The sequence below is a fragment of the Polypterus senegalus genome, chromosome 1 (assembly GCF_016835505.1).
Source record: "Polypterus senegalus isolate Bchr_013 chromosome 1, ASM1683550v1, whole genome shotgun sequence".
NCBI classification, from domain to species: Eukaryota; Metazoa; Chordata; class Cladistia; order Polypteriformes; family Polypteridae; genus Polypterus; species Polypterus senegalus.
In genome coordinates this window covers 163568770-163595971 of record NC_053154.1, presented here as the reverse complement: position 1 = coordinate 163595971, position 27202 = coordinate 163568770, and the positions used below count along the sequence as shown (strand labels likewise).

Genomic DNA, 27202 nt, shown 5'->3' with positions numbered 1-27202 from the left:
GTCAGACAAGAAAGATCAAAAGCCCCTCCTGACCCAAACTCAAAACCAGACTTACTTCCAACGTTTGCCCATTGCCCGACATACCCGCAGTCATGACCCTCCTTCCGCTTCGGCCCCCCCAACCTCTTCACTATTTGCCCCTGTCTTTACTTCTTCTCCCAAACCTGCAGGCCCGACCTATTCCTTCCCGTTAATGGAAGTTCCAAACCCTCGTCATGACCTGTCCCAGCCAGCTAGCCCACAGAACCCCACCACTGTAATGATACACCGCACTTGGGACATAACAGAATTGAAGGATGTAGTGGCAGAACTGTATGTTCCTAAAGTGAAAGGTAGGGACAAGTTCATTGAACAACTCGACCAGCTTGATGTTATGTACAAGCCAAATGCAGCTGAATGGACTTAAGTTTTACACCGCAAATTGGGTCCCACCTGGGCATCCGTTAACCATGGGACTCATAATGGGGTTAATTGGACCTGGAGGGAGACTTTACATCGGGAAGAGGGACGGGGAGGAGAGGTTGATTTCCAAACACAGTGGGGCGGACTCAAGGAAAATCTGAAACAGAAATTCAAAAAGGGAACAGACTGGTCCTTAATTTCAGCAGCTAAACAAAGAAAGGATGAGACAGTTGATGAATGGGGGTTGTGCATACAGGATCTAATGGCCACTCACTCTGGCATAGAATGAAGCTAAGATCGCTTAAGGGCGGCTGTTCCTCCTTTCGTATCAGGGCTGCGACCTGACATACAGTTCAAGGTCCGAATCTCCTGCATTGGATGGGAGTCTGCCGCTTTTGAGGAAGTCAAGCGGCATGCAGAACACGCTGAATGACAGACGAAGCAAAAAGAGTTTGACACACAAACTAAACTTATTGCCGCTCAGCTAAACCACTACACTGCAGGACCTCAATCCAGAGGACGTGTATTCGATCCCTGTACCCGGGGCCGTGCAAAAGGTAGAGGACACGGATTCTCTCCGATTCAGACCACAGTCTCCGACAATTCCCCTGCACATCAGTCAGGTGGCCCTCCATACCGATGTTACCAATGCGGAGAGACTGGGCATTTCCAGCGAGAATGCCCCCAGCGCCAACAACTCCCTCTTCCTCCACCTCCTCCCCTTTTTCCTGATTCACCGGACCAGCAGTACTGGACATAGGACAGTGCAGGGACCCCAGCCATTCTTTTCAATTACCATTATTGACTCATAACTCTGAAACTGATCCATTACTGGCTTTATTCACAAATGGCACCGAAACTGCCTTCCTTGTGGACACCGGGGCCACCCGCTCCACTCTCTCTTTGGCTACGGTCCCTGCCTCGGACGAAACTGTCACTGTCCTTACAGCCTCTGGAAAACCCCATGTTCTCCGAGTCTCGAAACCACTTCAGGTTCAACAACGATCAGGAGGCTCTTCTTTGTCACATCAATTCCTGATTAATCAACTCTGCCCTGTCAATTTACTGGGACGAGATCTTATGACAAAACTCTCTCTTTCAATCTCCATGACTAATCAAGGATTCTTCTGCTCCACCCCAAAACTAATGTCCCAAATTGCCCATCGCCCAGACCCCTCTTTTGCAGCATGGACTTTAAATGTTTCCCTACACACCATCCTTCTTAAAGCCCTTCACTCCTTTCCCTCCTGCTTGTTTCCCAATCTCCAAGCCCCTGTCACCCTAAATTGCACTGCTCAATATTTCCCTGCAGAAGTAGACAGCCCCTGGCTGGAATCTTTTCTTTCTTCAGGTACCTGCCCCGAAACCCTTCACATTCCTTGTATTTTATTTCATCCACAAAAGCTGCTGCATGTACATCTTACATATTCACAGAATATTTTTATCTTGGGGTCAGTGCCTCATATTTCTTTAGCTAAATCAAGCACTGTACATTGGGCGGAAATCGGACCATGGGTAGAACAATGTCTTAATAGAACAGACTGGTTACATGTTGCCCCAGGTATTTTCGATACCTCAGACCATTTGATAACTAAAGTTGTGCTCCAAACTGATTTTTTAGTGCATCGTGCATTGTGCCGCACTTCCTTTTCTGTTTTTCATTGCAAACTACTTCCCTTCTTGGCTCTCTATGCTTCCTGATTCACTGTGGGCCCAGGGAAAGAATGATTATGGAAGGATAGCCCATTGTGAGCCTCTGGTGGTCTACCCAAATCTTCCTTCCGCCCGCACGTGCTCAGTATCCTCTGTCTCCGAAGCAGAGGCTGGCATCTCCGCGTACATTCTGATCTTGTGAAGCGTGGTGCGATTATTCCGATTAGATATTCCCCCGTCAATTCCCTCATTTTACCTGTAAGAAAGGCTGATGGTTCATGGCGCTTTGTTCAAGACTTACGACAAGTGAATTCTGCAATATTTCCTATTGTTCCTAATCCTACCACTATTCTTTCTGCAATCCCTCCCTCTGCTCGTTACTTTTCCGTGATTGATTTAGCCAATGCTTTCTTTTCTGTCCCTGTACACCCTGATTCTCAATTTTGGTTTGCTTTTACTTTCCAAAACCGCCGTTGGACATGGACTGTCATGCCTCAGGGATATACTGAAGCCCCTTGTGTGTATGGACAAGCGCTTGCTCAAAGTTTAGAAGGGTTCTGGCCAGACCGAGGTAGTACATTAATACAATATGTAGATGATATTATGTTATGCAGTACTACAGAAGACGATTGTGAGCAGGACACTAAAAAATTACTACTATTCCTGGGAGAAAATGGACATAAAGTTTCAAAGGCTAAACTGCAATTAATTCAAACGACTGTAAAATATCTAGGTCATGACATTACAAATGGAACAAGAGCTCTCTCTAGCGATCGGATTAACACCATTCAAAATCTTCCTAGACCTGTCACAAAACAACAGGTTATGTCTGTATTGGGCATTCTAGGTTACTGCCGGCAATGGATTTTGAATTTCACTGAAAGAGCACAGCCATTACAAAATCTAGCAAACACCCTGACCTTCCTCTTTCTGGTCAAGTGCAATGGGACGAGCAGGCTGAGAAGGCTCTCTGTGACTTGAAAAGGCACTTTCCTCGGCTCCTGCGTTAGGCTTACCGGATTTCTCACGTCCATTCACTCTGTTCGTGGATGAAAAGGGGGGATATATGAATGCAGTTTTAACACAGTTACATGGGGATAAACAAAGGCCAATAGCATATTTTTCAAAAAATTGGATCCAGTGGCTGCAGCACTTCCGCCTTGCCTTAGGGCTGTGGCTGCCACAACAGAAGCTGTGCTAGCCAGTACAGATATAGTGCTCATGAGCCCCCTAACAGTAAAGGTGCCTCACGCTGTACATTCCATTTTAGTACAGGCTAAGACCTCACATCTCACTACTGCTAGGGCAATACACTATCAGAATGTACTCTGTACTCTGGCAAACGTCACGATTGAAAGATGCTCCACTTTAAATCCAGCCACCCTTTGCCAACAGATAAAGAAGGCGAACCGCATAATTGCCATAAAGAAATAGCAAAGGTTGTAAAGCCTCGAGTAGATCTACAGGAAACACCTTTAGAAACTGGAGAAATTATTTTTGTAGACGGATGTTCTTTCGATTGGAAAACGGAACACCCTCAACTAGTTACGCAGTGGTCCAAGGGGACCGCCTGCTGGAAGCAAATCGAATTTCATCAAGTTTGAGTGCACAAGCAGCTGAATTAATAGCGCTCACCCGAGCATGTCAGCTGTCTGAAGGAAAAATCATAACAATTTATACAGATTCTAGATATGCCTTTGGAGTCTGCCATGATCATGGGGCATTATGGAAATTGAGGGGATTCAAGACCAGTACTGGCAAGCCCATCCAACATCAAAAGTTAATCGAATCCCTCTTAGAAGCCATAACTAAACCATCAAAGCTAGCGATTGTTAAATGTCAAGCTCACACAGGAAAACAGGATCCTGTCAGCAAAGGAAATGAATTAGCAGACTACTTTGCTAAAAAGGCTGCACACAGTAACACACCAATCTCTTTATTCCAACAGAGAAATGACCAGGACCCTGATAATCAAATTATTTCTTTACAGAGTGCAGCCACGGACATCGAAAAGAAAAAATGGTCCAAAGAAGGGTCCCTCTCTGATGGAGTCTGGACTCATAAGCAAACTAACAAACCTTTTCTCCCAAAGGCTTCTTTTCCAGGTATGGCAAAATAGCCCATGGCCTCGACCATGCTGGGAAAGATGCCATGGTCGGGATGTTGAAAAACATTGGGAAGCTGTAGGCTTCTCTACATATGCAGAGCAATTCTGTAGACGCTGTGCATTATGTCAAAGGTTTAATGTAGGAAAAGGCACACAGGTAAGTCCGCCGTTACTCCTAACCCAATGGGTCCGTTTGAGCACCTCCAAATGGATTTCATTGAGCTAACACCGTCTAGAGGTTACCGATATTGCCTTGTGATTGTCGATGTGTTCTCCCGATGGGTAGAAGCTTTCCCTTCTAAGCACAATGATGCTAAAACAGTTGCTAAGGCACTAATAAAAGAAATTATTCCAAGATGGGGCATCCCGCAAAAGTTACAAACAGACAATGGTACTCACTTTGTGAATTCCATTATAAATGAATTAACCACCTGGCTGCAGATCAATGTACATCATTACTGCAAATATCATCCACAAAGTGGGGGTATCGTAGAACGATGCAATGGCACCCTAAAGGCTAAGCTTGCAAAAATTTGTGAACAAACCATTTATCATGGCCAGACGCTCTGCCCCTGGCCCTAATGGGATTGAGGGGACGGACACACCGACAATTGGGACTATCGCCGTTTGAAATTCTGACCGGACGACCCATGCCCGTTGGCATGGTTATAGGAAATGTGAACCTGCATACCGTGGACAATGATCTTCTCTCTAGTCTTACAGGTCTCCGAGCGTCCCTGAAGGAAGTCCACGAGCAGGTTAATCAGGCCTGGAGAACCAGCCCTCCATCTGAAGACTCGCCGATTCCCTTGGGCACCTGGATTCTGGTTCGAGACACCCGGAGGAAACATTGGCATCAGCCTAGGTGGAGAGGACCGTTCCAAGTTCTTCTGTCCACACCACACGCGTAAAGGTTGAAGGATTGCCGCCTGGATTCACGCTTCACACTGCAAAAGATGGCACCCTTAATATACATAATCTTATTGTTTTCCATTCCATTATCCACTTCACGGGTGACACTGACTTTCCAGGTGGAAGAAACTGCCTCATTCCAGGTTGATTTTGTGCAATTGCCCCCTGTACTGGCAGACAGGAACAATGGGAATGGCCTGACAAATATGTTTGTGTAAGCTACCCTTGGTATGACTCTGATTCAGGTTCCTCCTCAGAGGACTCTGAATGTGGATTTTGGAGCGACGTGTTTGCAAATACAGGACCAAATGACTGGGGTTATGAACCTTGGCAGGCTACACAGTATGGCCTGAAAACTCGATTCTCTATTTTAAAGGGACACGCCCTCATGAGTGTGCGAGAATCATTGTAATCCATTAATCATTACTCTGAAGAATCCTTCTCTGCATGATTCAGGAACTTATGTCTTAGCTGCATATGCAAGTGGTTATGATCCCGAGGATTTTTCAAATTAAGGTTAGGACACCGCTCTCTCTCCCGTCCCCTCTCTTACTCAGTTTCTCACCACTGTGTCTCCACACGAAACACCCCTGGTTCAGATTTTGCATCTAAATACCTTAACCAGCACTTTCTCTGTGGAGACAGGCTATGGGGATCAAAATAGATGGTTGCAGTGGGTAATCTATTCAGCAAAACAGGTTAACCGTTCACATTGCTACACTTGCGCAGCCGCACGCTCTCATTTAACTACAGTCCCTTTCCCACTATCCAACATTTCTGACCCCACTGGGTTACCTTGTCTTCTCTACTTGTTTACTAACCCCAAAATCCCCATTAATTCCGAATGTGCTAATCTATCTTCCCTTTTTCCCCTCACATGATTACCCCCATGTTTCAGTCTCACGAAGGCAATTTCACATGCTTTAAATCAAATGGAACTGCTTGGGTAGGAGAATTACCTTCTTCCTTCTGCTCCCAGACCTTCCATGTTAACTCCTCCTCTTTTAATTCCACTCTTTCAAAATTTTTGCTTTCCCAAACTACCCCTAGGTCTGATATTTGGTGGATGTGCCGAGGTCAAAACTATTTGATATCTTGCCTTTCGATTGGTCTGGCACTTGTGCCCCTATACAGCTGGTTATGCCTTTCCGATTACTGTCCTTACCCTCTTCACACCCTCCGTATCACCCCTCTTATTCCCAGCTCTCCACTTTTTCCCCCGAACCCGTTCTCTCCCAGACTCTTCTTCCAGTTTCTCCCTACATGGCCCAGGAGTATATATTGATTCCATAGGAGTCCCAAGAGGAGTCCCAGATAAATTTAAAGCCAGGGATCAGGTAGCTGCTGGGTTTGAGTCCATAATACCTCAGATCACCATCAATAAAAATGTCGATTGGATCAATTATTTGTATTATAACCAACAACGATTCCTCAACTTCACAAAAGATGCCATTGAAGGAATTCATGAGCAGTTGGATCGTACCTCTCTAATGACCTGGCAGAACAGGTTGGCCCTAGATATGCTTTTAGCAGAGAAAGGTGGTGTCTGTGCAATGTTTGGAGACACTTGCTGCACCTACATTCCCAATAATACTGCTCCTGATGGCTCTATCACTCGTGCATTAGCCGGCCTTACTGCCCTTTCTAATGAACTTGCCACTAACTCTGGCATCCCTAACCCTTGGGATCAGTGGTTTACGTCCACTTTCGGGTCCTGGGGCCAATGGCTAAAGTCAGCATTTATTTCTTTGGCAGTAGTATTCATTGTTCTTCTCCTTGTTGGCTGCTGCATTATTCCTCTTATTCGCTATATAATATCCAAATATTTCACTGCTTCTATGGCCAAGGCCTATATGCTACACGAGGAACGTATACTCCAATTTGCTTCTTCAGTGTCCTCATCCCCTTCCCTCTCTCCTCCTCCTTCCCCACTTTTTACCTCCACCGTCTAACTTTCCTTTATTCCTGGTCATACCCAGATTGTTCAAAAGGGGGGAATGTGGAACCCCCATTAACATGTCTATCGAGGTGATCACTATCGATCAAAGAACTGTCACTTACTGAGTGGTTTACATGCCCGGAGATGGCACCTACCTTTTCCATTCTCTTTGTTACATATTGCACGGCCATATCAGACTCACTCTTGATATCCGGAGGAACATTCTGTCTTATGTATTGAATGACTGGGACAGGTTCAAGGTGTGGACTGATGACGGTACAGGAGACAATTATACTACACAGGAGCACTATAAGAGTGAAATGCTTAAGCCCTTCACCTATGGTTCTGCATGCGAGTTGATGGCTGCCACTGACTTGTTCGGTTGTCGCTTTCAAGTGTACCGAAATGGCCAAATATTTAACACCTTTGGACAACCGCCAATGCCTCTTAAACATCTTAGATTCACATCTTAGATTCACAAGTGACGATTTCAGTAGTGGACACTTTGATGTTTATGAATGTTTAAACTCTCAAAAGCTGGATGTGATTTTATCGATGAAACCGGTTGTGTGCTTACAACGCTTGACAGATGCCAAATGTCACTTCAATACAACAAATCCTGCAAATACTGTCGTAATTGAAACGAACCATGAAACTCAAACCGATTATGACAGCAGCAATCCAAGCTGTGAGATTTGAGACAAGATTACTGTTCACATGGCCAACTGTAAATTACATGCTCAAGAGTAAGCTCAGCGCACAGCTTGGTCATATTACAACCGGAGGGCCGAACTCACAATGTGGTATACAAAGAGATCCTTAACAAATAATTATTGGCATAATTTTCCCTCAGTTTAAAAAGGTTTAATTTTCTTCTTAATAAAAATTTAAATGCAGTACTTCGTCACTGCGAAGCGCGGGTATTTTGCTAGTACATAATAAATAGAAGTAATGTTATATTATCACAATGAGGAAACCATCAGTATTACTGAAGGTCACGGAATGCAAGTGAATAGAAATGAGTCTTTAATCTTGTTTTGAACAGTTCTATTGTAGACGACTCCTTTATGTTTATGAGGTAAAGAATTCCACAGGCGAGGGGCAGCAGCTGCAAAAGCCCTGCCCCCCTTGGTTTTACACTTGGTATGAGGGACAACAAGAGACAACTGAGCAGAAGATCTAAGCACACTAGATGACTGGTGTAAAACACACAATTCAGATAAATAGGCAGGAGCAAGCCCATGTAAAGATTTAAAAACTAGCAACAAGATTTTAAAATCAATTCGAAAACTGACAGGCAGCCAGTGTAAAGAAGCTAAAATAGGAGAAAGAGAGTCATACTTTCTTGCCCCAATCAGAAAGCGAGCGGCAGCATTCTGGACCAACTGTAAATTGTGTATCAGGGATTTGTTAATCCCAGAATACAGCGAGTTGCAGTAATTGAAGCGAGAAAAAATAAAAGCATAAGTAGCTTTCTCAAGATCCCTAGAAGATAAAAAAGGCTTGATCTTACCTATTAGACGAAGCTGGAAAAAACAACTCTTGACTACAGAATTTACTTGTTTTTCAAAAGAGAGGTTACTGTCAAAGATAACACCAAGATTGCAGACTTTAAGTTTGCAAAAGACAGAGAAAGAGCTGAGAAGTCCAAGACCAATTTGGGCTTTAGCTGATGGACCCACTATAAGCACCTCCATTTTCAGATCAAGGAAATTATTAGCCATCCAGGATCTTAGTTCAGAAAGACAGTTGTGGAGTTGATTTATTGCAGAGTTACAGACAGGAATATAAACCTGAGTATCATCAGCATAGCAGTGAAAAGAAATGTTAAATTTCATAAAAATAGCTCCAATAGAACGAAAGTATATAGAGAATAAGATAGGACCCAAAATGGATTCCTGAGGAACACTATACTGTATTTAAGAGGAGCAGTAGACAAAAAAGAGGAATTTAAATTCACTGAAAAGTGTATACCAATTAAATATGATGTGAACCAGTTAAGAGCAGCCCCTTTAAGCCCAACAAGATGTTCAAGCAGTAAAAGCAATATCTCATGGTCAATACTGTCAAAGGCAGCGGACAGGTCAAGGAGGAGAAGGACTGCAGAGTCAGTAATAATAAAGATGTCATTGAATACTTTTAGGAGGGCCGTCTCAACGCCATGATAACGCCTAAAGCCAGATTGGTAGATCTCAAATAAATAATTTGACATTGACAAACCTACCTAGGCTTTATCACAACAAGCTCTACTAAAAGATCCAGCTTGACCTTTCTGATCACTGTTAGCATTCTTTTCAGCTGTTCCATATACTTAAAGTATCGAAATGTGATAACATTTTCCACAAGTCATTGGTCACATCCAGGACAGTCTTTAGCCCTTTTCATTTGAGGTGCTGCTGTTTGTATAGGTTTGCATTTTCCAAATATAGCTGGATTTTGCCTCACTGCCCAAATATTTATGTCTTATTTTATAAGCCTGCTGGTCTTGTGCTGTTGAAAGAGCATTTTCCTCTAAAAGATATCAGATATTTGTCAACAGTAGAAAAATGGAAATTGCTGAACCCACCCTCGCAAGAATCTCCAATGATGGCTGTCGACCTGTCCCATTCTCTTCTGTGTACTCCTATCTCCCTATTATCAAAGAATATGACACTTGAAAAGAAATAAAATGTGGTTGGGAATACTGATGTATCTCTACTTGTTGTTATTTCCCTTTCAGAGCTACACACTCCAGTCAGAATCAGCTGCCAAGTGCAGGAAGCTTGCATCCATCTCTTTGTTGTTTTCACCACACAATAAACCCTCCTCATCTCTTAGTTTGTCACATCAAGAATTTCTTTTTATAGGTTTGGAGAAGAACAGCTAGGGATGCTGACGTCTGTGTCAATGATGATTTTGCTTGCATTTGCAGTATTAAGTCTGCACAGTCTCTCAAATGGGAAGAGAGATGTGTGGCAAATTCTCCTTGGGATTGGGAGAGGTCTAGAGCAGTGGTCCCCAACCTTTTTCTCACCACAGACCACTTTACTAGGAGCAAATTTTTCCAGTGATCAGTGGGGTTTGGGAGGGTTCAGGGCGGTTTTGTAGGGCAGTTTTATACACAATTTACATTACATTTCTATTATTATTAAGTTATAATATCGTAATAGAAATTATACAGCTTACCATAATGCAGAATCAGTGGGAGCTCTGAGCTTGTATTCCTGCAACCAGACGATCCCATTTGGGGACGAAGGAAGACAATGACACACGAACTGTGTTGCTTATGTTCAGTCTACTCCATAATCTTGTCACTGCAGAAAATGCTGCCTTACAAAGATAAGATGTTTGAAATGGAAGTAGACTTTTCAGGGCTTTTGTGACAACCTCACGATATTCCGCCTTGACTTTAATCCAAAACGTATGGAGATTTGAAGTTGTCTCAAGCATACTTCTAAGGCCACCAGCATTTGCAACCTCAAGCAGTTGATCCTCTTCAAACACAAACAAAGTTGATTCACCTGGCTTATTCACAACTGGGTCACAGATCCATTCCTTCCCATTTCGAGGGTCTTTTGTGGTTGGGAATAATGCTCAAACTCTATTGAAAGCTGAGATAGGTGATCATACACCAGCTCGGAGAAAGAAGGCCCTGACTTGGTATCTTTAACAACCTCTGCTAACGTTTGAAACATATCAAAAATCCCAATGTTCACTCATCAGCCCTATACATCAAGTTTGGCTTTGAATGCAGCCACTTTATCTGCCAACTTGAACGATGGGTATCTTCTGCCTTTGCCCCACGTGCTGCTGCTCCACCGCTGCCTCAGGCTCCTCCAGCCTGGCTAGATACTGAGAGCGGGTAAAGGTGGGGTGCCCAATAGTGCCTGAATGCCTGTTCATATTGTGCGGTTTCTGAACTCTTTTCGGATCAAACGGGAAAGTCATGCAGAAGTGCTTCCCAAAGCGTGCTTGCTTCGCAGTGTACAAGTGTGAGCCTGCTGTTGCCCCGGCGACAGATAAACAGTCTTAAACAGACATGGTGATCGCACTTTGGCATGTTATCTCGTTGACGGAGGTCCCAAGAGAGTTTAGAAACCTCACATTTTCTTGAATGAGTGCCACATTAATAGGAATGTTTCATGGACGAGCATCACTGAACCACATAAAAACTGTCTTCAAATGCAGCAGTTCGCATAAGTTTGTAACCCGAGCTTTTTCTTCTTTTTTGCATATAACAAAGACATATGCATTGCATTTGTCATTCCAACAGCTTGCACATCACAAATATTAATACTTATTGTTTTTTCGTGTCTGCCATTTCTATAGGAGGGTGACAATGAGTTAAATTCCAATGGATGACAAGCAAAAGGTATCACTGAAAACCACCGAAAACAAAAGCAGCAAAAAAAAAAACACTACGAGCAAAGTCTGAAGACATTTTTTTTTTTTTTTACAATGTTTCTATTTGGGGATCATTCTGCAAATGTGCACAACTGAGCTGTGACCACAGAACTAACACTCTGTGGATGATTCATGCAGGCATTTCAAGGTCTTTTGGGCACTTCGTTGGAATGAAAGTATCTGCTGAATGTATTTCGTAGTAACGAGATTTCTATAGACTTGTGTCATATGGGGAAACTGTCGGGACCATAAAAATACTTTGGTGTAATACTCTCTCACCTCGGTCTCTCTCCTCTCTCTGCGTTGCTGCAAAGCCCCGTCCGCCTAGTGTTCTGAAAAGTGTCCTCAGTGAAGGAGGCAGCCATTTTGCTGTAGCTCTTCACTGAGCGAGTCTCCATTGCCCTCAGTTCTCTCGCAGCCCGGCTGTCAGACGGCTGCAGCCCGTGGGCCAGGGGTTGGGGACCCCTGGTCTAGAGAATCAGTCTCATCAAAAAAGAACCCTTTGTAATCAGGGCCCTCCATAATATTCTTAGCCTTAGATGCATCATCCTTAATTTCACTGTCAAAAAGGCACATTTCCAGAAGCTTAGTGGCAGTAAACCTCTGTCTGGCATTCATTTTCAAAACCAAAGCACAACACAACAGAAAGGCAAGGGAAGCGGCAAGGAGAAAGAGATATAATTCAGTAGTCCCTGGCCTCCACATGTTAACATGTCTGATCCACCAACAAGTTTGACAAACTACAACAAGAGGGAGAACAGTGGAATATTTGCAAAAATGTGTGTACAAGAGTATTTATCTATAAACACATGCAAATGAGTAAGTGTGCATTTGTGTATACACAAATTTATTTGGGAAAGGAGCAGTACTGAGCCAACCATACCCAAATCAGAGAATTAAAGCTTGTGAAATTGAATTGGATTTGATTATGATTTTGGAGACTCCAGATTTAAAATATAAACAGAACTTGCATATAATTTTCCACAGAGGACTTCTGAAACACTGCCATTAGCTATTCTCCAAACAAACATATCTCTGCTTCATGTTTCTCCAACATACTCCAACATGGTTTGCAATTCTTATTTTTACTTTTGTTATTCAAATGATTAATTTAGTAATTCAAGAACCAACAATTTTGAAAAAATAAAAACTAAATGCATCACTAGTTTGTAATACTTTAAGGAAAGGAAATTTAGATAGAGTGGACTGAAAATCTTTGGTTTTTCAAATTTCATCTTGCATTTTGGGTTATTGATTGTGCTTTTAATTTTTTGCTATTGGCCCCAGCCCAATTCTCTGCATGCCCTTCGCAGCTTCATCTCCTAGTCCATTCTACCACCTACTAATTCTGCTAGATAAAACCTCCTCTGTATCAACAATATGTTGAATCAGAATTGCCAGATCCTATGGTCTTGGTGCAGATTTTTGATATAAACATGCTTCCTTCAAGGGTATAAAAAGATAGCTTCAAAATGTTGACATCTGGTTTGTATTATTATTTGGCCCTTGATTTGAATATTGCTTTCAATTAAAGACTCACTTCTTCAAAACTACTTTAGTTTTAGTGTTATTTTATTTATTAAAATCACTTTTTATACCCCAGGCCTCAAATACTGGTGCATGATACTATTTTGCTCACCTGAATAACTTAACATTTATTTTGGTTTTTGATGTAAAATTTCTGTCCTGCTGTATTCCTCTTTTTTATCAATCTGATTATTTTATTTAACTTTAAACTGCATACATTCTGTGTATTCATGATGTATAGTCAGCTGGAATTCTGAAGTCAGTCACAAAATACTGTCAAGAAGGACCTAAAGTTTAGTTTTTCCGATTCACCATACATTTTAGCTGTAATCTTTAACAATGTTCTTTCTTTTTGATTGATAGCCATTATTCCATTTTTGTAACTAAATGCATGGATTTCCTCTTGTCTGTTCTGTCATTTACTTTAAACTGACATAACCAGATAAATTCCTCATTATGGGATAATAAACCTCACTTTGACCTTAGGTTCCTACACTGTCCATGACCTCTGTGTTCCAATTAAGAAATAACAAAAATTGACATAACTTCTCACTTAGTAAGTTAATGTATGCATTTATTTCAACCAGAGCTGACTACAGCTGTTCACAAATAGCCTGAATTTCACTAATTCTTTTGTTATAAGGATCTCTACTAGAATTAGGGAGTACAGTCATGTACAGTAATTATTTGTCTTATATTTCAAATCAATTTAGGCCGATTTCAAAATCCTCCTTCAAACACATACAGTCATATGAAAAAGTTTGGGAACCCCTCTTTTTTAATTCTTTGGATTTTTGTTTATCATTGGCTAAGCTTTAAAAGTAGCAACTTCCTTTAAATATATGACATGCCTTATGAAAACAGTAGTATTTCAACAGTGACATTAAGTTTATTGGATTTTCAGAAAATATGGAATATGCATCAAAACAAAAATTAATTGTAACAAAAATTACATCAGTACTTAGTTGAGCCTCCTTTGGCAAATATACCAGCCTCTAGACGCCTCCTATAGCCTTTGATGAGTATCTGGATTCTGGATGGAGGTATTTTTGACCATTCTTCCATACAAAATCTCTCCAGTTCAGTTAAATTTGATGGCTGCTGAGTATGGACAGCCTGCTTCAAATCATCCCATAGATTTTCGATGATATTCAAGTCAGGGGAATATGACGGCCATTCCAGAACATTGCACTTCTCCCTCTACATGAATGCCTTTGTAGATTTTGATCTGTGTTTTGGGTTATTGTCTTTTTGGAATATGCAACCCCTGCGTAACTTCAACTTTGTGACTGATGCTTGAACATTATTCCTAATACTTTGTTGATATTGGGTTGACTTCTTCTGACCCTCAACTTTAACAAGGGCCCCAGTCCCTGAACTAGCCACACAGCATGATGGAACCTCCACCAAATTTGACAGTAGGTAGCAGGTGTTTTTCTTGGAATGTGGTGTTCTTATTCTGCCATGCAAAGGGCTTTTTGTTATGACCAAATAACTCACTTTTTGTCTCATCAGTCCAAAGCACTTTGTTCCAAAATTAATCTGGCTTGACAAGCAGAAAGGGCTTCTTTCTCATCACCCTGCCATACAGATGTTCTTTGTACAAATTGAGCTGAATTGTAGAACGATGTACAGATACACCACCTACAGCAAGATGTTCTTGCAGGTCTTTGGAGGTGATCTGTAACCATTCTCACAATCCTGTGCATATGATTATGTGTCTATGTAAATCTTAATTGGGTTATTGTAAAGAATTTTGTAGTCCATACATGCCTGCAGCACTCTTTCAGCCTGCATGCGGTATTTGCTTTGCACATGCTTTCAGCAGCCACGGGTAGAAGTGTCCACAAAATACATTTTCAGAGGCAAATGTATGGACAATCGCTTTACTCCTTTTCCTTGCTAAAATAATCGGTCTCAATGTTTAAAAAATACCTACATTTGTGTTAATGTGCTGAATGTACAGTGCCAAACTCAGTAACACAATCTAAAGAGCAGTAGGGTAACATGTTAAAAGTAACATGAGTTATGTAGTCCAATCAGTCAGTCATCATCCAACCCGCTATATCCTAACAGGGTTCTTCTGGAGCCAATTCCAGCCAACAATCAGTTTTTAAAGCATAGAGTAACCTAACCCAATACTTATTTTTATTGAGGGAAAAAATACCTGTGCTATTATTATTACAGCAGAACTGAGTTTAAAGCAAAAAACATATGTATCCTTTGCAGGACTCAATTACACAGCCAAGTAGAAAAGAGGTTGCTGTGTGTGTTGTATTATTCTGGTAACAGAAACCTATCAAGTCAATTTGACTAGATACCTAGATAGATAATTTATTAATCCCAAGGAGAAATTCACAAATTAATAAAATACAAGAAAATTATTACAGGCCTCAACCTTACTTTCTTATTAACAGTGACTGATGAAAAAGTTAAAATCTTTTTTGTACAGTTTTACTTTTTTTTTTTAAATGTAATAATATTTTAATGATGTCTTGGTGTTTTGCCAAATAAGAACTTCACAATATTACATGCATATGGAAACATCAGGTTTCTGTCTTAATCAGGTTATTCACCTTAACCTGATCATGTGCATGCATGTTAAGGCAATGATTGTCTCATTTTTTTTTTTTTTTATCTGCTGTTGGTCTTTCAACCCAACGTGTATTAGCCAATGGTGTTTTTACTTTCATTATATCTACAATTAACATTTTACTTTGTAAAATAGTTATGAATATATAAATTTGCTAATTTGACCATCAAAACATTAGTTCATGCTAAGTAAACAAAAGGGTGACAACCATACAGTTTAAACTAAACACTCAAACTTATATTATTAGCAGGTATAAACAAGTTATAGTAATGAAATTATTCACTTTAGAGATAAGCACAACTAACATTGGAAGGAGAGCCAAACTTGAGCATTATATGTCTTTTAACTTCAAAATTAGCTCAACTGGTCTAAGCAGTTAAATCAGTGAAGACTCATTCAACATAGCTTACCCCTGAGACACTGTTGCAAGTAAGCTGTTCACAATGATTTAATGCCTCTTTTTTGATAGAAAGTAGAGACAGGAGTCAATATGACAGACTGTTACCTGGATTTTCTGATCTGTCATTTTGCTCTTGATGTGCTAATCAAACTCGGCAAATTCAAAATAGGTAATGCCATTATTATTGATAATATGTAGTCACTGGTATGAATATGCCACAGTGAAAACTAGCCTGCACCAAGAATATTAAAGAATGCCTCGAAAGGACTGGGTGGCCTATTGGCTTTGATCAGTTAAACACTTTTTTCTTTATCTTAAGACGTGAGCTTTTTTTATCTCTCTATTATAAAAAAAAAAAACTTGGGATGAAACTTTTTTCTGGCGACGAGATGTGATCTTTTGAAGAGAGACGGAGAGACTCTTTCACATCCCCCGAGACAGGCAAGTCATGTCATACTTACAACCTTTGGAAGCAAGTCCCGTGATACACATGCAGAGCAGGTTAGAGATAATGGAAGTGGGAAAATTTGAAAGTCTCAAAAAAATGAGAGTAAAGATCATATTAGCGCAAGCAAATGGAAAATATTACTCGGTGAAATAACTGAACAGTAAAATGAGATTGAATAGTGTTTGAGGATATCTGGGTTAGAAGAGAGACAAGGCAGTGGCTTTGAAGCGCTGCACAAAATGCACATGAGCAGCAGCAAGCCAGCAGCTGATCAAGCAAAGAGTAAATAAAAATCAAAGGGGTTGGCGGGCAAAGCCCCCTAGTTTTCCAAAAAAACATTAATCAACTTCAAGTTGTTTGTTTCACTTTTAATGTCAAGTGAACAATATTTTAATTTAAACCTTGAACCAGAATTCCTCTGGACATTTCTAGGATATTTAAATTTGTATCTTTTTCACTGGTACTGTATTTTATTTGTAAATATGAACTTGTCTACAAAACAAAAAAGGTATGCTCTTCTTTCTTGGTGTATGGTATATGCGTATTTGGCACATGGCAATGTTTACAACAATTGCTTCTCTTGGATTTGGCAAAAAAATACTTATAAAATAGACTGCATGAATGAGTGCAAAATTTGACACGTATCATCCTTTTAGAGGATTCTCATACAATGCTCATTTTTTCTGCTTACAGAGTGTAAATTATTTAGAGATACCATAAAAATCTAATGCTGTAAATATACAACATTCTGACTTCCCCTGATGTGCCAACTATGTTGAACTGCATAAGTAAAATGTGTTAAATAAGCTGTTTTAGTGAATACTCTTAAGTTTTTGTACCATGTACAACCCAAATTAGAAAGTGATGGGATGGTATGGAAAATGCATATAACAAAATTCTTAAATTTACTTTGACCTTTATTTTATTGCAGATAGTACGAAAACAAGGTATTTCATGTTTTGTCTGGTCAACTTCATTTAATTTGTTAATATGCATCCATTTCTGCAAAAAAAGTTGGGATCGGGCAGATTAAGGCAAGTAATGAGGAAACATAATTAAATAATAATGTGACTTCAAAGAGGTGATGTCAACAGGTTTTGTACCAAATCATGATTTTAATGAAATAAAAGTCAAAGTAAATTTAAGAATCCTTTCCCAACTTTTTTTGATTTGGGGTTGTATTATTATAACATTAGCTTTGGATGACAAAAAAATGTAGAAGAATCCATTTACATTCTGAAACCAACATAATTTAATTGAGAGTTGTGGGGAGCCAGTGATTATCCCAGCCACACTGGGTGTAAGGCAAAACCAACTTCAGACACCATATGGACTGCTCACACAGACACCTACAGTGCCAGTTTCAAATCACCAGTCAAACTAACACTCACATCTTTGGGATGTGGGAGAACACCCCAAGCACTGTACTCCGAGAAAAACCCATGTAGGCACCAGGAGGATCACGCAAACTGCACACAGACAATGATTTGGCGAAGAGTCTAAACCTAGAATTCTAGATCTATGATGCAGCAGCAGTAATTATTGCACCACTGTGTGGTCTTTACCTAAAATAAATGCAGGTTAAAGTTAAATGTGAGCCAAATACCTTGTGCTGTTGCATATTACGTATTTTTTTTTCTCGAAATGTGAGAAAACAGAGTTTAATACCACTGGTTTCAAGAAATGTCACAAATATCAAATAAATGTCACAAAGCAAATAAAATAAGCCAGTTCTATAATTAAAACATTTAAGTGCAGTTCTAAGAGTGTCTCAGCAGAACAAATGCAAATAAAACCATCAAGAAGTTGTAAAAAGCAACTTTTAATTATCATTATGGGTTTAAATTTAACAATACTCAGACGAATTGTATAAAAAAAAGAAACTTAACTAGTAAAATTGTGCACATCACTTCAGTTTTGGTCCTTTTAACACACTGTTTCAAAAAAACTTTGTATGCAGTACTGTTTCATCCTCATTACAGTTACCTTAAATCAGCATTGCACAAGGTTCTCCCAGAGAACTGAAGCACCTTTTACCCACAATGACAGCTGGGGTAAAATACCACCACTAGCAAGCATAAAAATTACAGTTCTAAATTATTAGAACACACAATGGACAGATTAAATAAAGTACTTCCAAAATTGATGTTACAATTGCCACCCACCTCGTCACATCAAATAGTCTTGACGAAGAAGAAAAAGAAAAAAAAAAAATGACAGAATGTCAACTCCTAAAATTCTTCCAAAAAAGCTGTACTGGTCACCTGTATGACAACTTAAACATCTGAACTCTCCAGAAGCTTTTCGAGAGAAGTTGTACTTAAGTTTTAATTATTTTACTATTTGGAAGGGAAAGGGGTGTCAGGGGGCTATTTCTGAACTGCTAAATTTGCAATGCACAGTTTTAGCGACATACCCAAGATGCACAGAATTTCTTACATAAAATATAAGCTAACCTGAGTCAGAGAAAGAGATGCACTGCATTTACAAATACAGTATTTGCACTCCCCAAATAAATGAAAAGGGGATAAGAGATCTAAGGGTGTAAAGCAAATATGACTAACAAATCCCCATTCTGAAAAATGTCACAATGTGATGAAACAACATAATATTACTCTTGCATATGGCACAACCGTATAAGGACTGTTCATGTTGCTTAAGAAATGTACATTTCTGTGCATGGTTTAATAACTTTTTAAATATAGTAAGTTAATTCACTAACACATCTGTGACATTGTGAAATATTTAACAATTTATAAAAAGGAATCCCCTGAGAATAGACTAGCTACCAACAAAAATTTCTAATTCAAACTTCTCCTTAATTTGGAAAAAAAAGTTGTTTTTTTTTCTCACAAAACATTTATGCAATGTACATTTTAGCACAAATTTGCATCTTTCAATTGTTTATTCCAATTCTGCTTTAATCCTTCCAGTTACATAAAGAGAATGCCTATATGGGTCATCACATTAAAATGAGGCAAAAAACAAGCACAGACATACACAGGGAATTTAGAGTTGCAATTTGATATAACTGGGCAGCATTTAAGTGCAGAAGCATCATAGGAAAGTTCCTCAATCAAGGGGTGAATACAAGGCATCAAACCTTGAATTTAAGGACAGCGTCCAAACATTGGGCAACTGCACTCCTTATTGTGCTTACAGTGTCTAGAAAATGGACAGCTCAACAAAGTTACATACTTTTTTGAGATAGAAAACTGAAGAAATTCTGTTTATCCCCATGACAGAACTCAAAAAGCAGAAAGAGTATACATAATGTCATATTTCAGGAACATGTTATATAATATGTTGTTATCACAGTACTGCTCACCAGACAACTTGATGTCAAGTTCATGAATAATGCAAGGTATTTTTGAAGAGATTAAACATTAATATATTAAAGGGTGGAAAAAGACAAATATTTAGAAAAGATTATGAAAATTCAACGTAAAGAACTTTAAACACATGCTTGGCATGTTAATTTCAACATATTGCTTTGTTTTTGAAAGACAGCTTGCCAAAGTTCTTGCACTGGCATTTAAAATATTATTATTATTCAAAATGACAAAAATTAATCAAAAAGTGTACAAGTTTCTCATTAGCCTGATTATAATGGAATGCAAATTTTACAAAAGAATGCAATTAACTTTTTAAAATGTATTATCTCAGCTTATATATTAAAAAAAAAAAAAAAGCACTACAATTAATTCATTCAAACTGCAAACGGATACAACTCACCAATTTTTTGTCTATTATTTCATTCTTCCATCATTAAAACTGCTTAATCCAGTTCAGGGCTGTGCAGAACTGGAGCTTGTCCTGGGAGCATAGAGAGCAAGGCAGGAACCAACCCTGGTTGCAGCACATACCAACACTTTCTTATACTGCGCCAATTAACAGTCAGAAATCCTGCATGCAAGACAATCATGCAAATGTTTCTGATAAAGATAAATACAGTTTTGAAAATTTGTAAACATTATGTTTTTAGACAACAAATACAAATATTCAAATTGTTTTGACCATTATTCTAATTACAATTTAATCTGTAAAATGACAGTCATTTAAAACTAAAATGAAGTCACTAAAATCAGGAATGAATGCCTGGTGTAAATAATTTATCCCTGAATTTCATTTTCAAAATTAGTACATTTAATTTGAGTACAATTACAAGTAAACACTCTTATTTCTGTACATATGATTAGACAAATACATCATGAGTAGAAAGTTGATATGGAAATGCTTTTTGCATAATTAGGGCGTTGTAACCCTTTCTGTCAGCAATCTGCTGGATTTTACAATATACTTTTTTATTAATACCAGGGCAGAATACCCATTCTGGTATTATGTCAAAGCTATTTTACCTAAAACTTTGGGAAAATGGATGAAAAAAATGGAATGTCTCAAGTCAATTCATTAAAGGGGGGCAGGAAATCTAAAGCCATCCACAAGCAGATTAACAGAGTGAAAATAATTTAGAGGCTAGGGAAGAAAACATTACCAAGCCTCATATCCTGATATACTGTAAAACAACAATACATGGCAGCAGCTTAGTAATTTTTTATTATGGAGAAAAAACAATGCAAAGCTAATACTTTCATTAGCCTACTGAACATCATCCCCATTTTAGTGCTATGAAAAGCACACATACTGTATAAACGGAGAAAAAGTTTATTATAATAATTATTAATGTATTTATTCTTTATGGCAATGTTTATATCTTTAAAAGGAAATATATATAAATGAATTTTAAAATGAATTTACTAATGAATCCAAGAACTTTAACTGGAATAAACATCTGAAGAAGCAGCCAACTGTGACATTTTCTAAGTATATTTCATTTGAAGTACATTTTAATCATACTTCCCAAAACAAAATTACACTGGTAACAATAAGACAAGTCAATTGGAACCAAAATGGTCCTGTAAGAATGAACGATCCATCATGCTTGTGACAGAACTTGTGTAACTTTTCTATAGGTTATCTATTGAAAGCATATTCCACCTTTTTCAATAAACAACAGACCAGAAAATTGTTGGGATACTGGAATCCCCAACATAAATAACACTCTTTGACTCACTATGTATGTTAAAACAAGGTACTAAAAAGGCACAGTAATGAATATGTTAAGAAGGATAAAACTGAATTTACATTATTATCATGAATCGCCAAATGCAAGAACTCTGGTTTGCAAACTTACAAAAAAAATATTCTGGAAAAATAATATTCCTTTGGTGATCATTGCTTTTTATCCTCTAAAAAATGATTACCATTTAAAAATATATTTACAACAGCCAGACAGTAGATGTTTCAACTTAATCTCTGAAGTGGGCATGGAAGGAACTTTGCAAATTAATTTTACTTAGAACTGAAAATAAGTAAGAAAGAAACTGACTTTATAATTTACTTTTGAAACCAGAACTGCATCATCAATACCAATATACAGCTGAATGGTGTACATATTGTAGATGCTTTTGCTGGATTATGGTTGAGGCAAAAAAATAAAAACAGTTACATTAACATAGATCTTCTTTGTTTCCTCACTTTTACATAATGATGTCCTACCATTTTATTCATGGACTATTGTTTGTTTTTCTGTTGATATCTGCTCTTCAGTATTTCTATAATATTTTATCCAAAGACCAGCAAAGGGGCATTCATCGGAGCTTTGATGTTTTACTATAAGATCTGACGTAGACCAATTCATATTTGACACACTACGTTGACATCTTATTGTGCAACTATTTATTCATCATGGTGCCAGTTCACTGCAGTATACCCATTGTTTTCCATTTTAGTCACAGACTGAGAGTCCACTCTTTTTTCAGTATTACTTAATTGGGAATAAATTTTCAAGAGATCTTATAAACAATCATATATAATAAAAGTCACTTCAAAACATCCAGATCAAGAGTAGCTGTTTGTTCTTTTGCTTTTTTTAAAAAGGACACATTACTAAAGAAAGATTTTTTCAAAACAGATCAAAGGACCTAGATTAGTTAAGAGTGTCTTTTAAATGATGCTTATATCCACATCAAGACTGCTGCAACTGTAGGCCACATATGAGCTTCCTTTTATTTTCCCCCTTTTTGTTAGTAAGCAGTAAACCAGAGGTCAAGGAAATAAAGTGCAAATTACAATTTGCACAGTAAAGCCACCATTTCCATGTTAAGTCTGGCTACTACATTCCTGTGTAACACTGCAGTCTTGTTAATTCCTTTCTTGTACAAAGACAGTCTCTTGAGGGCAAAGACCAGCTTCTTGCAACGTGATATCATAGTCCAAATGAGAAAGCTTTCTTCGTGGAAAATTGGTAACAAGCTCAAAACGTTCATTGGGATAGCCCTTGGACTGAACATGCTTCACCAAAGACTAGAAAACAAAAAAGTAACAAATATTATAAATCTGCACACAAGCAAAGCAGAACATTTTATATAAAGTGGAGCACTTAGGAAACAGATATTATTAATTTCAATATATTGTATTATATAAAACTCAAAATTTCCTTCAACTCTTCTAAGAATGTGTTCCTTTTATCAGGAAAGCTACACACATCTTGGACAGCCATAATGTGAGCAAATTTTCAATACAACTAGAGAATTCTTACCTTCCACGGTGATTCTTAATAAATCACCTTTCTTGTTGATAACAATGTACCGTATTTTACTTTCCATTTACCACATAGTAACTTCCAGCACTTCTCTGAATTACAATTAAAGGAAATTTAACCCTTTTGAGACTGAAGCTAAAATAAGATACTTTGGTGATTTAGCCATGCTGTGACTTGTGCAACTTTCATCAAATTTTCAAATAATAATTCTACAGTGTTGTAGATTTTCATTTTGAGGTGGGTCGGGATTATATTCTGCTTCTAAATTGCTCCAAAAGTGTAAAATTCTAAATAATGTTCATCAAGATGTGCTGGAGTTTTTTGAAAACACATTGTAGAGTATTGTAGAGAGGTTTTTTGACGACTGTGTGTTTTGAGTACCTAAATACACCAAAATGTGTCAGATAATCCACACAGAAAGGCAAAAATGTATAAAACTTTTTATTGTCACTAATCTTTTTCAGGAAAACTTGACAATGGGCACAGAAGTATGGTCTATCAGGTGAATATGTATTACAGTTGGTCTATTCACATCTAGGATCAGGTAACAAACCCACCAAGGCGGATCAAGAAAACCTAGCTGAGAGGCAGCACTGGCAAGCAAAACAGATGGGTGTTTTCAGAGTATGAAACACACACAGATCAAGCACACAGCATTCAACTCAAGTCTGTATGAAACAAAGTAGCACTGTGAGAGAAAGAAAGGTAGCAATTTTTTCCGAATTCAAATTCCTTATAGAAGAGAAAAAGTGCACAAAGCAAAAATATCAAACAATAACTAACAATTATAGCTATTCACAGTGCACTGTAAGTATCAGATTATTATTAGTCTCATAATAAGTTTTATTTGCCACGTAAGGTTTAACATTTCTTTATTTAGTCATGTTTACACAAGAAAATATGAAATTTGCCTTCTCAGTTGCATCTAATAACAGACAGAATGAAATAAAACAAATAGAAACAAGACAGGTTAAGGTAAGAGAGTCAGGTAATGCATATTTACACCAAAAAAAAGGTTACAGGATATACAGGGTATATGAAAGCCTTAATCATTATCTCTGATATTTCTTATTGAAAAGTTATATGGCACAAGGAAGAAAGGAATTTCAGGAGTGATTTGTATGGGTTTTCAATGCGACTATCCTTCCTGATTTACTGAAGTTTAGTTCTACATGTAATGGATGTCTGTCGTCAGTTGAAATGATTTCTAATTTCTTTAACAATGCCCTCTGACACACACACACAAGTCAAATCATCTACATCAGCCCCAATAACTAAGTGCATACTTCATAATCTGCTGAAGCGTTTTTGAGTTTTGGTTTGTCAGACTATTAAACCAGGCAATGAAACTGAAAGTGATCACAGACTGGATCAGACTGCAATAAAAGGACAGCATGAGGTCCTTGTCTACTTTAAATAGTTTTGAGTTTATGGAGGAGAAATAAGCACTGGTTGCATTTACAGAATATTTTTTTTGTATTAGCATTCCAGTTAAGATTGTTATCTAGGTTAGTTTCTAAGTATTTATATTCAGCCACTATATCTACTTCCTCCCCCAGAACTACAATGGGAGAACATATAGATTTCTGTCTCTTAAAATCAAATATCATTACTTTAGTCTTTTTTACATTCAGAGTGAGAGAGTTTTTATTGCACCAATTTACCATACAGTCCAGTTGATTTAGATAGTGGCTTTCATCCTCACCAGATATGCGTCCTATGAGCATGGTGTCATCAGCATACTTGATAATGGAGCAATGGTCATTGTTCTGTCTCAAGTCACTTGTGTACAGAGTAAACAGTAATGGTGATAAGACACACCCCTGCAGAGTTCCTGGTGTTTTTATAAAGCATATCCTTTATTTCTGCATTTTGGGTGCTGAAATCACTTGTTTCAAATCCGGCAAAAAAGTTATTCAGTTCATCTGCTAAAAGCTGGTGGTCTTTGTCAGCTGGAAAAGTCACACTCTTTTTAAAGCCCAGTCCTGTAATTGTTTTTAGTCCCTTCCAGACCTGCTTTGGATTGTTATTATTAAACCAACTCTTGATTTTTTCCCCATACATCTTTTAATTTTGTTTAATTAACCTGTTAATCCTTTGCTGTAAAATTCAATTATATTCTATATTATTTTCTTGATGTGCATGTTGCTTTTTCAATTGTCATGCTTTAACCTCTTTAGTGATTCATGGCTTACTGTTTGGGTACACCTTAACAGTTTTTTCCTTAATGATCATTGACTCACATAATTTCATATATTTACTGATAGTGTAAGTGGCCTCATTCAGTGAATGTGAGGATATCAGCACATCCCAATTTGTACAGGAGAAGCATTCCTTCAGTTCCTCTACACTGTCTTTGCACCAGTTTTGTGTTATTCGTATGGCTGGTTTTTCTTGTTTCAGTTTCTGTTTGTACTTCGGAAGTAGATGAATAACGATGTGGTCAGACGCACACATGGCTGCTCTGTGATGTGATATGTAGGCACCAGGGATGTTTCCATAGCACTTGTCCAGAGTTCTGTCCCCTCTAGTATTAATTTTCACATACTGATGTTAATTTGGTAATACTGACTCCAGATTGAATAAATTAAAATCACCCATCACAAGTTTGAAAGAACCAAATGATTTGGTTTCTAGTTTATGAGCAGTTTCAAGAATCGTTTCAGCTGCAGCTCCCACATCTGCATGTGGTGGTATGTAAACAACTATCACAAATAATTGATTAAACTCCCTTGGTAGATAGTATGGGCGAAGTCCAACGGTGAATAGTTCAATATTGGGTGTGCAGATATGCTCTTTTACAGTAATATTCCTACACTACCTTTTGTTAATGTAAAGGCAGACCCCACCACCCATCTGCTTACCAGAAGCTGGATTTCTGTCTTGCTGTACACAAACAAATCCATCTACTTCAACTGCTGTATCCGAGTCTGTATTCTTAGACCAGGTCTCTGTAAAGCACATCAGACAGCTTTCATGGTACTCATAGAGGTATCGTGCAGATGCTCTCAGCTCGTCCAGTTTATTTCACAAAGACAGTGCGTTGCTCATGATGAGAGTTGGCAAAGGTGTTTAAAAAATTATCCGTCTCAGATAGACTTATAGTCCACCTCTTTTTCCTTTCTTTCTGGGATTCAAATATTTTAATTTGTCCGATATATTAGTATGACACGGGGAGTAACTGGTAGCTGGTCTCATTGATAGCAGTGCATCCCGGCTATAAATGAACAGTGTAGGCCACACATCTGGGATTTCCTGCGCAGGTAGTGGGTTAGTCTCCCGTTGGATTCCAAAGGCGATAATGTTCAAAAGTAAGAAACTTTCGCAAATGTTATAAAGCATTTTATAAAAATAACTACTTGCAAACTAGTAAAAGAAAACAAAAAGAAAAAATCTTACACGATTTAAGAAAAAAAAGTAGGTACAAAACACAGAGATGCACTGAGAGGCCTGCTACAGTGCAGCGACTGGAAGTCTAGAAGGCTAGAAGAGATCCATTCATCTGCTTTTGAATTCAAAGTAGAAAAACACATGCACAAAATAAATAATAAATCTAATAATAAAATAAGAAAGATCATAGCCTTTCACTGTGTGCTACATAACCTTAGAATAAAATTAGTATTTGTGTAGTGACATTTTTATTTCCTGCATCATGAGTGAAGCTTAAATACTTCAAACATTCCCTAATTCACTTCACTCCAGCATGATCTGTTAGAGAGTGGGTCAATGTAAGATGACCGAAACCGTGGAAATAGTTATAAATTTTCCTTCGATTTCAATGTGGAAAAGTGAATGGCTATTCACTGTGCGTTGATTACACCATGTAACCTAATTATGAAAGAGACTGCGTTGGGGTTGCCTTATCTGAATAAAGAACAAATTAAGGAAACTACGCTTTTTTAAATTTAAAAGATTAACAATAAGGGCAAGTCATATTACTTTACCCTGGTTGGAAGAGACCAGCACAGAAAAAAAATATATACAAATTCAAAGGGGGAGAGTGGGTGGGTGTCCCTCGTGGAGACTTATATACATATACTTTGAACAACAGGGTGGAGGACAACAGGCCCTTTGTGGTGAAATAAGTGCTGTCAGGGGTCACTGCGCCAGAATATGCCCAACACTCAGATGGGAAGTTGACTCCCTAGTAGTCTATTAAACCAAGGTTCAATACAGTGGCAAGTGAGAGACATAAAATAGGTCTTTAAATTAAAGGTGCAAAAAGTTTACGAAG

General features: G+C 38.4%; 1 protein-coding gene across 1 annotated transcript in view; it reads right to left on the bottom strand.

Annotated features, from left to right (window-relative positions):
• Positions 1-18566: 18566 nt before the first annotated feature.
• The window catches only part of ubxn7 (UBX domain protein 7), a 77515-nt gene continuing 68879 nt past the window's right edge, over positions 18567-27202 (bottom strand). The window contains exon 11 of the mRNA XM_039761840.1: positions 18567-22730. Coding sequence (XP_039617774.1) covers positions 22569-22730 — 162 coding nt within the window. The 3' untranslated portion in view covers positions 18567-22568. The remainder of the gene's footprint in view (positions 22731-27202) is intronic.